Source organism: Pavona decussata, unplaced genomic scaffold (assembly GCF_977016875.1).
Source record: "Pavona decussata unplaced genomic scaffold, jaPavDecu1.1 SCAFFOLD_140, whole genome shotgun sequence".
Lineage (NCBI taxonomy): Eukaryota > Metazoa > Cnidaria > Anthozoa > Scleractinia > Agariciidae > Pavona > Pavona decussata.
Genome location: NW_028145553.1, coordinates 619,747 through 634,962, shown reverse-complemented (window position 1 = coordinate 634,962; position 15,216 = coordinate 619,747). Strand labels below are relative to the sequence as shown.

At 38.6% G+C, this 15,216-nt stretch overlaps 1 protein-coding gene across 1 annotated transcript in view; it reads left to right on the top strand.

Moving 5' to 3' along the window:
- Positions 1-11: 11 nt before the first annotated feature.
- LOC146466825 (spliceosome associated factor 3, U4/U6 recycling protein-like) overlaps positions 12-15,216 on the top strand; it is a 28,055-nt gene continuing 12,850 nt past the window's right edge. The window contains exons 1-14 of the mRNA XM_085126776.1: positions 12-226; positions 3,093-3,219; positions 3,393-3,497; positions 4,482-4,606; positions 5,480-5,539; positions 6,382-6,425; positions 7,581-7,642; positions 8,998-9,122; positions 9,914-10,069; positions 10,577-10,681; positions 11,894-11,927; positions 12,172-12,282; positions 12,966-13,028; positions 14,791-14,849. Coding sequence (XP_084982902.1) covers positions 50-226; positions 3,093-3,219; positions 3,393-3,497; positions 4,482-4,606; positions 5,480-5,539; positions 6,382-6,425; positions 7,581-7,642; positions 8,998-9,122; positions 9,914-10,069; positions 10,577-10,681; positions 11,894-11,927; positions 12,172-12,282; positions 12,966-13,028; positions 14,791-14,849 — 1,353 coding nt within the window. The 5' untranslated portion in view covers positions 12-49. The remainder of the gene's footprint in view (positions 227-3,092; positions 3,220-3,392; positions 3,498-4,481; positions 4,607-5,479; positions 5,540-6,381; positions 6,426-7,580; positions 7,643-8,997; positions 9,123-9,913; positions 10,070-10,576; positions 10,682-11,893; positions 11,928-12,171; positions 12,283-12,965; positions 13,029-14,790; positions 14,850-15,216) is intronic.

Here is a 15,216-nt window from a genome sequence, read left to right as displayed (position 1 = left end):
CGGGCTTTGTAATTTACCCATTATCCTCTGTTATCTAAGCATATCCAATATGGCGGAAAATATGAAGATGGAAGTCGATGAAGACGCGAGCGAAACGTTAGCTGAAGAAGAGACAGAAGAAAACACGGTTGAAGGTGAAGTAGATGGAGAAGACAGTTCCGATTCTGAGGATTCCGATGGCAATGAGGCAGTCATTGACCCAAGAATTCAGCAATTGGAGCTTCAGGTAAGCTTGTGCTCCACATGTGCATGGCTGACCAGCTGACATCTGGGTTAATAAGCTCGTGGATAGCTACTGGAAAAAGTTTGGCAAAAAAATACGCACTTTCAGACTTGAAGAACCAAATTATTGCAATGCATCGCACGTGTAATAACGTTCTTCAAGTATCAGTGCACGTTAAACTTTAGCTTCTCTAAATTAAGCAGGCACGAGCCCTTTGGTAAGACTTAAGCTTAAGCTTGCATACATGTAGCTGTTGTATTATCTGCCCATGAATATAAATTTTTGGACATTAAGAGCAGCATAAGCCGTAGGAAATAAAATTGCTTCCAGCTCATTGCCCTCCTGCCCTCGCCATCTGTTCTTGTTGCCCCACTGCTCAAACTGCCCCTTTTGCTAGGGGGGTCTAGGCGCATGCCCCCCCCCCCCCCCCCCCAGAAAAATTTGAAATCTGGAAGCTCTGAAACACTATTTCCAGCGTTCTGGGCATCAAATTGTGTATAAATAGAAGTACGATTTCTTAGCACCAACAATGTTTTTTTGGTTTATTTTTACAATCATACTGATTTGTTTGATAAGCTGAAAATAGCCTTTTGGATACATTTCCTGGAAATTATTTGAAGGCCAAAGTCAATGAAAAGAATGAAGTTGAACAAAATCGTCCTAAATAGCATCAAAATGACAAGATACTATGATTGAAATGTAGCTCAATTAAAATCAGTTAAAATTTCTTTTACAACTGATCATGAGTTTAACAGACTGAGAAACTGTGATCAAACATCAATGTATGAATCTTCTTCTTCACTCTCTATGGCGAAACTCGATGGATGTCAATGGAAAGAAAGAGGGAAAATTCCAGACTTGTCAAGGCGCCGGGCAGGCGTCATGAAACGTGACAAAATCAGATATTTTTAAGTCAGAGTTTTTGATCAAACTTTAGTTTTAAAAAAGATAAAACGCTTTGGACCTTGAGAGTTTTTTGTTTTCATTGAAGCGAACATGGTTTTCATTTTAGAAAATGCAGGTTTCATTCAAATTTCGATTTATCAGCAGCGTGACAAATCGTGAAAATGATAAACAAAATGATGGTAATTACATGACGTACATTTGCATTTTTCCATGCGAGGCAATTGTGAAAAAATTGGCTGAAATAAACCGTGTACATGTACATTATCTAAAGCACAACAGAAAAACGGTGCGTTTGACAAAAACAAAATTAATTTTGATTACGTTTTAATACTTTCTTTACTTGAATAGGCGCTAGAACTTATTTTGCAACATGTTGCTGATTAGCTCAATTTTCTAAATCTTAACAGATGAGTGACTTGATATCTGATCGCTGAGTTGCCAGCACATAACTTAAGGTGGACTATTTTTATTCATGAATTTTAAAGACCGACTCTGATTTTCATAAAATTCAAGGCCGGGATATTTAAAAAATAAATGAATCAGCCAAAAATGACAACTCTTCGTCTTGAACAAGGAACGTCTACTAAACCTAAGACATTGTCTTGATTCAATTTCTGCTCTATTGTCTGTCAGTGGTCGCTTACAGGAGGTTAAAAACAAAAGAAAATTTCTCACTTTTAGCTCCAAAAGTGGTCGCGGTCGCGGTCGCGGTTTCCTGCAGCTGGTAAACCGTGCAACTATATCCAAAAATAGATGTGACGTGTTGTAACGGACTCACGAACTTGACGAGTCGAGCGGTAACAGCGATACCAAATCATGCTGAATGCGCAATGAGGCGTGACCTTGATCTCAAAATTGAGGTAAAAAGTACATCCAAGCCCCTCAAAATAAATTTTAATTTTGCTGAAAGGACCGTTCTTTGACATAACTTCAATTTAGGCAGAAAGTAGCGGATGTCTCTGATCAAAGTAGCCGACGCTCTTTGTCGGACGTCGGTGCTTATTGAAACCCCTCGGTGTGTATAGGAAAATTCTGACCACTCAAGGAATCAATCAGAATGCTCCTTTTCAGCTCGGGCTGGATTGAAGTAATTAGCATCAAAAAGCAATCCAGGTACTTTCTTAGGTCAAATGAGTCTTTATTACTTGAGTTACATAGCACTAAGACTCGTCCAACCCTCAGCGATTGCGCATTGCAGTCAGCGGCACCTTATCTTTGGAATGCATCACCTTCAACAATTCGCAACAGAAAGACGTTGGACACTTTCAAGACTGCTGTTAAAACTCATTTTTTTAATTTAGCCTTTAGATAGATTTTTATTCATGTCTTGTCTTTTAACTAGTTTATTGACTCGATAATTGCTGCTTTTGATTGTATGGGCTTGTAGTTTTACAGTCAATCCAGGTCACGCGTGAACAGTATTTCCAAGAAAGAAATAAACATTCGAATTTCTCTTTGTAATGTCCGACGTGTGAATGGAATGTTGGACACTTCTCTGGAAATCGTTCCGTAAAAGACGCATTGACGGAAGAAAATGATTCAAAATACTTGGGAAACATTTGTTAATCTTGAAATATTCAATTTTGCAATGTAAAGAAAAATTCATAGCTTTATGCCGTCAATAAGCTAGAGAAATTTATACGGGAACTCTGAAATCCCGTTAGCAATTTTCAAAACTGACATGTAAAATTCAAAACTCCGTTCAAATTTCAAAAATATCGTTCACGCGTGACCTGGGTTGACTGTAATAGTTTCTTGTTTTCTTAGTTGCTCTTAACATAATTCTATTATAACAATATTGTGAAGCGTAACTGAATATATCCATATAGAGGTTTGCGCTATAATTATATTATTATTATTATTATTATTATTATTATTACGTGTATTATTATTATTAGTGTATAATTATAATAAGATCACACATTTACATGTCTATCCATGGGATGATTTTTGTTCTTTTCAGGTGGCAAGTAATCCATATCATTATAATTCTCATGTGGAACTTGTTAAACTGCTCAGAGAATCTGGTGACCTTGACAAAGTGAGAAATGCTAGAGAGGAAATGAGCAAAATTTTCCCACTAACACAAGGTATTATTATATATGCAAATCAATGCCAAAAATAGCACTTATCAACCCTCTCCTGCCAGTTTTTTTTTTGTCCTCTGATGGCGAGTGTTAAAGGAGGAGGGTTGGTTTTTTTTACGGCCCTAAATAACAGCTCTGCACCTTAAACTTTTTGCATTCATTATTTTGTTTTTAAGAGCTGTGGTCGGAATGGCTAAAAGATGAAATGCCACTGGCATGCATACCAGAGCAAAGAGAAAAGCTCATCACGTTGTTTAAAAGAGCTGTTAAAGACTACCAGTGTAAGTCATGTATTATTAATTTACATGTAGCAAATAATAAATAAATTAATATTATGTAAAGTTAACTGTAGTTAAAAGTGTTATTAATAGTTATGTTCTTCTCTGACTTATAATTTGTTGTTGGTACAATGTAAGTAGTTATTGTTAATACAACTGAGTTCAATTGAACTAAATTGTGATGGACCAGAATAGTTATTAGGGTGTTGGAGTTATAAGAAATTATTTATTCAGAGGTCCTGGGTCCGAGTCTCGATCTCGCTGCAAGCTGGAGTTGTGTCCCAGACTCAGTAGTCTCAAGTTCAACTTTCTGGCGGCTTGGCTAGTTGCTTGTAAATAACCAGCTGGTCCAACTCTCTGTTAACCAGTTCTATTTTAAATTTTTGTTTCTCTCCGGTTGGTGAAAAGCCCCTCTGATCTTATAGTTAAGCCTAGTCGATCGGGAAAATCCCAGATGATCGTGGGTTTCACTGTTTCCAGACTGTCCCAGATTTTGCGAAGATATCGGGAAATTTGAGGTATTCATCGGTAACAGACGCCATTTTTATTTGTCGAAGGAAGTGGGGAACTTAAGCGAAGCAATTAGGAGGATTGGTAATGAGCTAAAACTGTTGCAGACATTTCTCACAGTACAAATCTGAGTTTTCATATGCCGGAAATGATCTCCAACCATCGCAGAAATCCGGGACACATTGTGAAAATATCAACACTCCCATTTTTCCCAATTTGTCTGCTACCATCCCAGACGATCTGGGATGTCTACGATTTCCAGTTTTTATTAGCTAGGAAAGTCTGGGACAGTTGGGAAACAGTGAAATCCCTGAATAATGTGATTGTCTGGGATTTTCCTGACATTTGAAAACTAGGCTTTATGGAGAGGATAATGAAGTAACTAAGTATATAGTATTATAATGATTATCAATAATTATAATATAATTTATACATGTAGTTAACTAAATAATTTCTCTTTGTCATTTAACCTTACAGCTGTTCAAGTTTGGATTCTTTATTGTCAGTTTATGATGGATATCATGGAAGGTGAAGACAGCCTTCAGAAAGTGAGATCAACATTTGAAAAGGCCATCATAGCTGTGGGTCTTCATGTAACAGAGGTATGTTGGCTGAAACAGTAGAAAGGTGAATGTTAAGTAAAAGCTTGTAAGGGTCAGGTTATAAAGGATCCTAACTTGACTTGGCTTGATCCTCTTCGTGCCTGCATGTAAGGTTGAAAAAGATCCTAAAGTGCTACTGGTCTAAATGACCAGGCTGCATTTTATGTAGGTTATGCCGAAGATCTCTGGCATGGGTTTCCAATGGCATGGCATAAAGCAGTGTAAGACTGTAAGGTAGATTACCTCATAAATGTTGGCAAGAAGAAAAATTACCTTGGCTTTTGTAAACTTCTACCATTGTAATGAACTGTTGTTATCCAAAAATATCCAGGATTTCCCTCCCAAGTGCAGAGAGGACAAGATCGGCATGGCGGTTGGTGAAACATTTTCCCAGCGTAGGCACTCCGGCAGCTGAGTGCTTGGTGCAGAACTTCACAGTACTCGGTGTATCGTTGGCATGTGACGTACACATGCACATTTTTTAGAGATAATTAAGCAACACTTATTATAAAAATACAGTAAAATACAAAAAAATGTGTGGCGCATCATTCAAAATTGAAGCTTTTTTATCTCTGAAAAATGCACTGCTACCCCCAATTTTCTTTTTGGATACTAAGAGCACTTCCTAAGTTCTGCTTTCTCCGCATAGTTTTAAACCGCGCAAAAATATCCCTGTATTAATAGGCACCACCCATTGGAAACTCGAGTGTCTCGAGATGCGCAGAACGTATGCACCGTAAAAAAAGTAGGCACTGTCCTTAAATGGGGTTACATGTATTTTGGTCCTCTCTTGTAGAACTGGCAGTTTTACAAGGAACATCAGTCTGTTTGGTTACTAATACTTTTTCTTGTTTTTATGTGTGTATTTCTTAGGGATCATCTATATGGGAAGGCTATAGAGAGTTTGAAATGGACATTTTAGAATCTCTTGAGGTAAGTGCATAGAAAAGCTTTGTTGAATGCCCTTTAAGGATGGTTCTTTTGAAGAAGCAAATTATTTTATTTTGGACGTTGCTGATGGTGAAAAATTCTCTTATCCAAGGGTCCAGTCCAGTTTCTTTCCTTTCAATTTCATGTCTGGTTGCTAAGCTTTTCTCTATGATTGCCAATGAAAACATATTTTAATTATCATCCTTTGTTGCCGCACAAACCTTACTGAAAACCTGAGTTAGGGTTAGAAATACCACAGTAATGTACAGGCCACGTAGCCTGAGATTCAAACTGGGTTACTTTGTAGGTAAACAATATGACATCCTTATTACATGTATTTCAAAGCTATAATTTGATCAAGTACTGGTATGCTTGAATAATGAGTACTTCAATAATAGAAGAGGACTTAATAACAAACTGATTAATCAACAGCTTTTCAGATTCCAAGCCCTTAATCGTTGGACCAATTGAACACTCAGATAGACCTTTACATGTATAAAATAAAATAATGTTGCAGCATGATCAGTTGACCTCATGGCCTGATGAGGACTAGCTGTAATTAAGCAGTTGAAACATCTTATCAGGTATAACTTAAGTGACTTCATTGTGAGACAAAGGATTATTTAATTTAATTTAAAATACTGTACCATTTTATTCTGACATGATGACCAGAAATCCCTTCATTAAAAATATAGACTTCTAAATTGCTACAGTTATAATTACTTAAATCAGTATTTAGGCTAAGATGCAGTATTTGTGATGTCACTCATTTTACTTTTAACAAGTAGTAAAATATAACAGTGGAACACTAGAGCTGTGTTAAGACCTTTTATTATTGTTTGCAGCAAATGGTGACTGAAGAAAATAAAGAAACTATGATAGCGAAAATGTGAGTGAGAAAACCATTTGTCATTTTCATGGTCTTCCAAAGGCAATAGCAAACTTGTTGCCAGGGTTTTTGCAATATTCAAAATGGCAGACAGTGGCTAAGACCTTGGGACATTCTGTAAAGTACTCCACTTTTTTATTATTTTTTATTAATTAATTTATTATTATTAGCTAGTACTACTAACAATAATTGTTAGTAATAATGTAGGTTAAATAATTACATGTATTATTTAACCTACATTACTAGCAATACAATACTCTATATACAAAACCATATATACATTACTTACTTACTTACTTACTTACAATACAATAGTAGCATAAGTAACCTATAAAGTTGTCCACGGTTTATGGAGTATGCACTACTACATGGTTTCCAGGATCAAAATATGGCTACCGGATGGACACCATATATTTTGATCCAGGAAAAGTGTAAGGAAGAAATATTCAAAATGAAGTGTGCGCCTTGTGGCAAAATACTCCACGATTCATGGAGTATTTTGCTGCATGTCTCAGGGTCTTTCCCACTGTATGCAATTTCGTTTTTTTTTTAATTGTGAATATCATAAAAACCCTGGGGATGAGCTTGCGGCAATGATATTAACATTATTTAATTTAAGGGGAGGGAGGGTCAGTTCAGCCACAGTAAGATGTAACTTCAATCTCTGTTGCTTACCCTAGCTTCCAGCTACTAATGATAGATCTATGGTCCGACGGCTTTTAGTCTGTTGCTAAGAAACAACCTCGATCAGCTACAAATTATGTTTACCCCAGAAACCTACATGTACACTACATGATTGTGTTACTGAGTAACACAATCATGTAGTGTACATGTAGGTTTCTAGGGTAAACATAATTTGCTTCTTAGCAACAGACTAAAAGCCGTCGGATCGTAGATCTATCATTAGTAGCTGGAAGCTAGCTATTATGAGCGGCAACTGCCAAGCTGAAAATTGTTTACTTTGAGTTTGATAATGACTATAAAAAGACAACAATTATAGGAGCCTTTCTTTAGATCAACTGACTACATTCCTTGTGTAGTTGGTTTCTCTAAAGCTTTATGAGCCCCCTGAGGCCAGACTTTCTAACTTCTCGCACATGCAAATGTATGTGTATTTATGCAAATTAAAGTTAATAAGAACTTTTTTCATCTTAGTTCTACTCAGAAGGAGAAAGTGATGTCACTTTTTAAAAGGCAACTTGCTGTACCTCTTATAGGTAAAGTTCTGGAGTGTACATTGTATATGCAAATAATTTAATCCTTTTCATGAAAAGACATTAATTTTGTCCAACTAAGGTACCATTTTGTCAGCGCAAATCATTGCATTCCTGGGCCTGGCCCGTTCTTTGAAGCTAATTTTAAGCTAGTGGTAAAGAAAAGTCTTTGTACAAACTATAGTTCAAAATCTCACAAACTTCCTGTGGGAAAGTTGCATATGAGCAGCAGGTAATCTGATAGAGATAAACCAACAAACAAGCTTAACCCATACGGCTGTAGCTTAACATGATGGTTTCTGTAGCATGGAGCAGCTAAAACTATTACTACTGCCCCTTGTATGGGATGCTGGTCCATCACGGGGTTACCCCAGACATTTATTAGTGGTACCCACTTATACCCCTGGGTGAAAAGAGACAAGATTTTTTAAATGAAAACTTGACAAGATGGAGTAATTATGTTTATTGTCTTAGGCCCAGTTCAGACGCCAAACTTTTCATGAGCCGAACTTAATTCAAATTAAGGTCGGCCCAAATCACGAAAATCCCGCCTTTTGATTCAGACGCCGAACTTAATTAGCTGAACTTAATTTACTTGAAGCAAAACCAATCGAAATGTTGTTCTTTTTCTTTTTAATTTTTTTATTTGAAATACATTATGGTTATTTATGCAATTAGGTTCGGCTCATGAAAAGTTCGACGTCCAAATCAAAGCCGTTCCAAAGCCGAAATTCCCGGCTGAGCCAGGCGGGAAGAACGGCTGAGCCCCATAAGCAAAGAAACAGCCGTTCTCAACTGATTCAGACGCCGAACTTTTCATGTACTTAATTCGAGATATCAGGTTCGGCTCATGAAAAGTTCGGCGTCTGAACCGGGCCTAAGGAAATGAAGTGAAGACAGAGTGTGAGAGGCTAGGCCTTGAACTACTGATATCTTGATACCCCATTTGCTGACCAAAACTGGTATACCTCTTTTTACTCCTCTTCTCTTTTTTACTCTCTTCTCCTCTTCTCATCTCTTCCCTTTTCTTTGCTTCTCATCTCATTTCTTCTCTGCTCCTTACCTCTTCCATCCTGCCCTCTCTTATCCCCTCCTTTCCTGTCCCATCCTGTCCTCTCCTCTGCTCTAGCTTTCACCTCAACTTTCTTCCCCTCCCCTCCTCTCTTCTGCTCTCATCTCCTCCCCTTTCCTCCCCTTCCCTCTCCTTTGCTCTGCTATTCACCCTGGGATGCATTTGTGTCCCTAGCCCTGCACATTCCATTGTACATTTTAAAGATGTAAAACCACCTATCTGTCACCTACCGGTATGTATTAATTTTTTTTTTATCAGTCTTGAAACTCATTTGGCCCTTACATAGGTATGCAGGCCACCTTGAGAGAGTTTGAGGACTGGTTAGAAGACTCTGTCCCTGATGCCGTGATGATAGCTTATGAGAAAGCACTGGCTAAGCTGGAAGAATGCCTGCCTTATGAGGATACACTGGTAGGATCCATAAGTAAAGAATAACTTAAGTCATGTGGAAGTTTAAAGGGGCAGTGACACCTTATTTTTTGTGTCACTTTGAATAGCCCAAAAACATTATTTGAATTGATGGAATAGTCAAAATAATGATTTTGTTGTGTTACCGATAACCCTACTAGTGCACAGAAACTACAGTAGTTAATCAAAATTATCTTTGGCTGCAGATGGCTAGGATGGAAATGGATTGCAACTTGATAAAAATTTGCCAATTTTTTCAAGTTCTTCCTGTGTATTGTAGAGAAGTAGCTAAAAACGGATTATAGTTTGTTCTTTCTTAGAGCAATTGCTTATTATTTTCTCCCCAGTGCTCTAACAACAATTTCACATGAGAATGATTTATTATTCAGTAATGAGACAGGAAAACTCGGAAAAAGAAATTCCGTGTGCTCCTATTAAGAGTCGAAGTTCCTTAACTGTAAGACATTTCGATTACAAGTTCGGATGCTCTACCACTGTGCTACAGAAGACTTGTGGGAGCTAGGGCCATTAAACTAGGTTCATGGGACAAAGATCCTGCATACTGCTAGGATTGGAATGTCGTGTTGGCATATGTGCAATGGAAATACATGTGATGGAATTTTTCTTTTTGGCTATTGGCAAGATTTCTGTTTTTATCTCAGCAGCCCATAAAAAATCCGGAAGGAATTGAAGGCCACTAAATCTGCTAAAAATTCCAGTGAATCTGAACAAAAAGCAACAGGAAGCAATCTAAAATTTGCTTTAGCTTAGTTATAGCTTATCTCCTCGCTTAGGCTACAGCACAGCCACCTAAGACCACTGAGTACAAATCATACTTGGAGTATGAACTGAAGAAAGGGGATGCAGCCAGAATACAGTGTCTGTATGAAAGGGCCATGAAGGAAAATTGTCTTGTGGGAGATATGTGGACTGAATATACTTCATATCTGGTGAGTTGAATAGCCACTCTGGGTACAAATCAACAGACAGCTGCCATATTCTTGTAACGCTGAAATGCCTACTTTCTCGGCCAATTGAGTTTGAGGCACTTGGCTCTTTTTGAAAGTTTTTCCTCTAAATTTTACCTCAACAGAAGCAACATCTTTGCTCCAGGTCACTTGCTGAAATAACCCACCCCCCCCCCCCTCCACCCCTTATTCAACATTGAGCATTTACGTATGTGGATATCACACGCATAGATTCGTCTTTGTTCATCAACATTGTAAGGGGGAGGAGTGGAACCATATCTAGAGTGTCCCCAGAGAGGCCTCCATCCCAAACATTTTGTTCAGAACCTCTGTTATTTTATTTCCTTATTTTTATTTTTGTATAAAATGAAATTTTGTACTTAATTTGTTTCTTTTTTTACCATAGATTGGTTAAATTTATTACAAAAGTAAATGCTGGTTCTTTTGCCAATGATGTTTTACTATCAGGAGTTTGTTATATTTCATTAGGACTCCAACCTAAAGATAACATCTGTGGTGATTCCAGTCCATGAACGTGCTGTCAGAAACTGTCCCTGGGTCTCTCTTCTCTGGCAGAACTACATTAGAGCACTGGTACAGTAAATCTATTCCCCTTTATTTAGTTTGAGCTTTCTTTGGTGTTTGCTTGTTATCCCTCTATCTATTCAGTCAGCCATCCCTTTAGTTCCAATTTTTCTGTCTGCCTGTCCATTCTTCCTTCTGTCATTCTATCCCATGGTTCATCATTACTGTCACCCAATCCCTCCCTCCCTTCGTTACTCCTTCTATCTCTCCATCTCCTCCCTTCTCCCTCACCACCACCTTTCCTCCCCTATCTCCCTCCCACTCTCTTCCTTGCCCTCCCTCCTGTTTTCTCTTTCCACTCCCTTTCTCTGTCTTTCCCCCACCCATAGCCCTCCTTCCTCATTTCCCTGCCTTCCCCACTTTCCCCCCTCCCTCCTTATCTCTCTTACCAACCCCTTCTTTCTCATTTGTACTTCCCAGCTCCCACCCTCGTTACCTTCCTGCCTCTCACTTTTTGCACTCCATCCCTATCCTCTGTCCAGCCACCTTTCTCTATTCTCAGCCCCCCTGCTTCTCTCTCTTTCTCCCAGAATTCTGAGTATAAATAAATTTTCAGTTCAGTTGAGATCTCTTTGCCCCTTCCCTCTCTCATAATTCCTCTTTTCTTCCATTTCTCCTTTCCCTCATTCTAACTCCCACCTTCCTCATTTCCCTGCCTTCCTTCCTCCATCTCACTTTCCCCCCACCCCTTCCTCTCTCTTCCAATCAGAGTGTTTCTCTTTTTCTCACTCTTACCTACCTTCCTTCCCACCTCCCTTCATCTCACACTGCTCCCTCCTACCACCTCTACCCTGTCCACTTCCTCTCTTGTTCTCTTTCCATCCCCTTTTATTCTTGCTCTCCCTCTCTTTCTCTCATTCTCCCTCCCACCTTTCTTCCTGGTCTACCTCCCTCTCCTTTTCTCTTCTCCCTCCTCCTTTCTTTTTTCCACTTCTCTTTACACTCCTCTGCTCTCCTATGTTCTGCCCTGCTTTCCTCTCCTCTTCTCTGCTAATCCTTCCATCCCTGCCTGCCTCCCTCTCCTTTTTCCAATGTCCTACCTTGCTCTCTTTTCATTGCTCTCTTTCCCTCACTCCCTTCCTTCCCTTTCTCTCCAATCTCTTTCTTATTCTCCACTGCAAACAATAAATACCCCTAAAATGTAACATATAAATACTGTACACATTAACTTACAACTGTGTTTTACTAAACTTTGTGTTCTTTTGCTACCTACTTTTTTAGGAACGCACCAAGCAAGACAATAACAAAGTCAAAGGTAAGAGAGGAGTGTACTGGACTACAAAGAAATTGTATCTAAATAAATAAGAAAAGTCCATTAAGGATAAAGCTTTTACCTGGAGAGCCCAAAGATGGTAAGTTTTTTTTGCATCCCTCACAAACTGCTCGCTGGTAGGTTTGATTCATCTTGGGAAGTTCGATGAAAATCTGAAGATAGTTTGCATAGTTAGAATGTTGTTTATATATTTCTTCTCTTTTTCTTCCTCTCTTTCTTGTTTCAGAAACTCTGGACACAGCCCTTGGGTGTGGCTTTTCCAACAGTGATGACTATTTGCAGTTATGGCACTGTTACTGTGATTACACAAGAAGAAAGGTGGATGACTGGAGTGAAGGTAGAATGCAGTAATGCTAAATATTATTAATTTTTAAAACCTATCATTGTCTCAGAAAGCCCAATGTTACATGGGAATATTGCCTTTTGAAAGGAACAACTTTTGCTCTGAATTAAATGTACTTGTTTAATGTTTATTGTTTTAAACAGCCTGTTTACATTTTTTATCCCAATCAGCCAGAACATCTGCAAAATCATGGTCGATAGTTACAAGAACAGCTTTCAATCCATTTCTTTCTGTTCTATTCTGTTCTCTTCTTGTCTTATTGCGTCTCTTCTCTTCTCTTCACCTCAGCTCTCCTCTTCTTCTCTTCCATCGGCTCCTCTCCCCCTCCCTACACTCCTTTCTTTTTCCCTTCTCTCCTGTCTCTCCCCTTGCCTTATCTCATTTCATCTCCTCTTCCCCCCTCCCCCCATACTTCTCTCTTCTCCCCTTCTCTCCCCTCCCCTCCCCTGTTTCCTCTTCTCAAATCTCTTGTTTGTTTAACATGATCACACATTCCACCCATCCTTTTTTTTCTATTCTCACAGTTCTCACCTCACTTGTGCAGGGTGGCCTTCCAATTAACAATTGCCGGCATGTCACATTGTCGTTATAACTTTAACCACTTAAAAAAAAGTTATTTACGCACTTTAGTTAGAAACACATTTAACTTAGAACTGGTATCTTTTACATTTTTTCAGATGGTCATCAGGTGAAAGAACTCAGGGAGACTTTTAAAATGGCAACTGAATACTTACAGAATTGTAAGTCAACATTTAGTCGTTCTTCCACTGTTACAACTTAAGCGGCCTTCACACGACAAATTTTTGTTAGCCAACTCTTGAGTTCTCACGTCAAACACACGTCAAATCGCAACATACGCCAACTCGCAACATGGCGTCCGTGGTGCAATGGCACATACGGAGAGTTGCCGCTTCAGGCTTGCTTTTATTAAAGGCATCCCTTTCGCCATCGGATGCCGGTCGGATAAACTCATCCGCCATTTTGTGAGTGTTGGGCAAATCACGTGATGAGTGGACGAATTTTGATTGGTTAAAATTCAGCAACACATGTTTGTTTATCGTTCACATGTCAAATGCGAGAGTCAAGTTCTATTTGTCGCCAACAGTCGGCCAACATGTTGTTGTGTCGTTCACACACGCCAACGTGAGTTGGCCAACACCAGTTGGCCAACAAAAATAAATTTGTCGTGTGAAGGCCGCTTTACAGGTGTAATCATGATGACCAATCAATGCATCCAGTTTCTTGTAGCATATTTTTGATTTGCTTGAAGAAGTACCAAATATTCCACTCTCTAGTGAAAATTAAACTGAAAATTTTCAATCCTTTCACATTTACTGTATCTTATTTGCTGACGTGGGTTTGTAGTTGTCAAAATGCAAAAAAAAAAAAAAAGATTAAACAAAACAAAAACAAAAAACCCCACATTTTTCCATTTTGCTTTCCCATTGATGATTAGCCTGTTCCAGGCTCCTAGAGAGAAGCGCGAAGGAGAGGGCGAGGGAACGAAAACGACGGGGGTGGGGGAGAGCCCCCCTCGTTTTCGTCCCCTCGCCCTCTCCTTCGCGCTTCTCTCTAGGAGCCTGGAACAGGCTAATTGATGATTAACTGAACCTGTTTTCTTTATTTATTTATCTGTCCAAAATGTCTTCTAACATGACTTGCTCAGTGACTAGTGGTTCACAAATTTTATCAGTACAAACCCCGATATTTACTAGTCTTGGGCTGCCACTTAGTTTGAGGTGTAAGAACGGCAACAGTAACGGCTAACGGAGAGCTTGTATACTAAATAATGTTGAGACTGTTGAATGGTCGTAATTGCAAATAAAAAAATAACAAGAACAACAACAAACAAACAAACAAACAAAAACTAATAAAACAACATTCCAGAACACCTCTTAACTATCAGAGATTTTTAAACACTAACAAACATAATTATACACTAGACCAAGGACCAATCATAAGAAAGCTGCAACCAGTAGAAGATGGGGCTGGGAAAATTCGTCCACTACATGTATTAACTTTGCTGCTAATGACTGCAATTTACTTGACTCCTCACTAAGGGAAGCACCCTCAATGAGGATTTTCAGCATGATCATTCTGAAGCCATTTTGTAATAAATGCGTTGATTTTTCTTAGAATCTTACTATCTTATCCACCCTGGTTTTAACTTATGCTTTTTAATTGTCATATGGTTTGTATAAATTTTATGTAGTTCTTACCAGATTTTTCGTAGGTTGTGTATTTACATGTAGTCTTTTAGAGGACTTCTCTGTCAATCACTTCTAGTGAAGTTGTTGTCCTCAATAAAGATTAGCGTGATTGATTTTTTAATTATCTTCCACTGCTTTACAAACACAGAGGATTTCCTTCTCAGCCTTTGATTTTATAAAGAACCTTGACTCTAATCCAAAAATACGTTTGAGACTTGGAACACATCAGTTAAAATGACTTCTGAGAAAGTTGCTCCTGTGTGTTAAACATTCCTCGCTGTCTTCATGGTAGATTTTGGAAAGGAAGGTGATCCCACAAATCTCCTAGACAGATACCGGGCAAGAATTGAGGTGAGCGTCAGATGCAGACAAAAATATAAAGACAAACGTAATTTACGTAATGTCTAAAAACAAGCAGGAGTGTTTTTTATCGAGTTTAAAACCACGAGGCGCAGTCCAGTGGTTTTAGACTCGATAAAACAAGTGCTGCGAGTTTTTTGAATGGCTTCAAAAACATTCCTGGAAAAGCGTGTGTCTATAGAGTTCATAACAATTATGCTTTTGTGAACGTTGGAAATTAGCATACGAGAAAAACATGCATCGCATGCTAATGAGGAGTGTTTTATCAGCTGATAAAACACTGCATACTAATAAGGAGGAGGTTTTTCGATATAAAGTCACTGCACGCGATACATTATCGACCATTTGATAGGTCAAT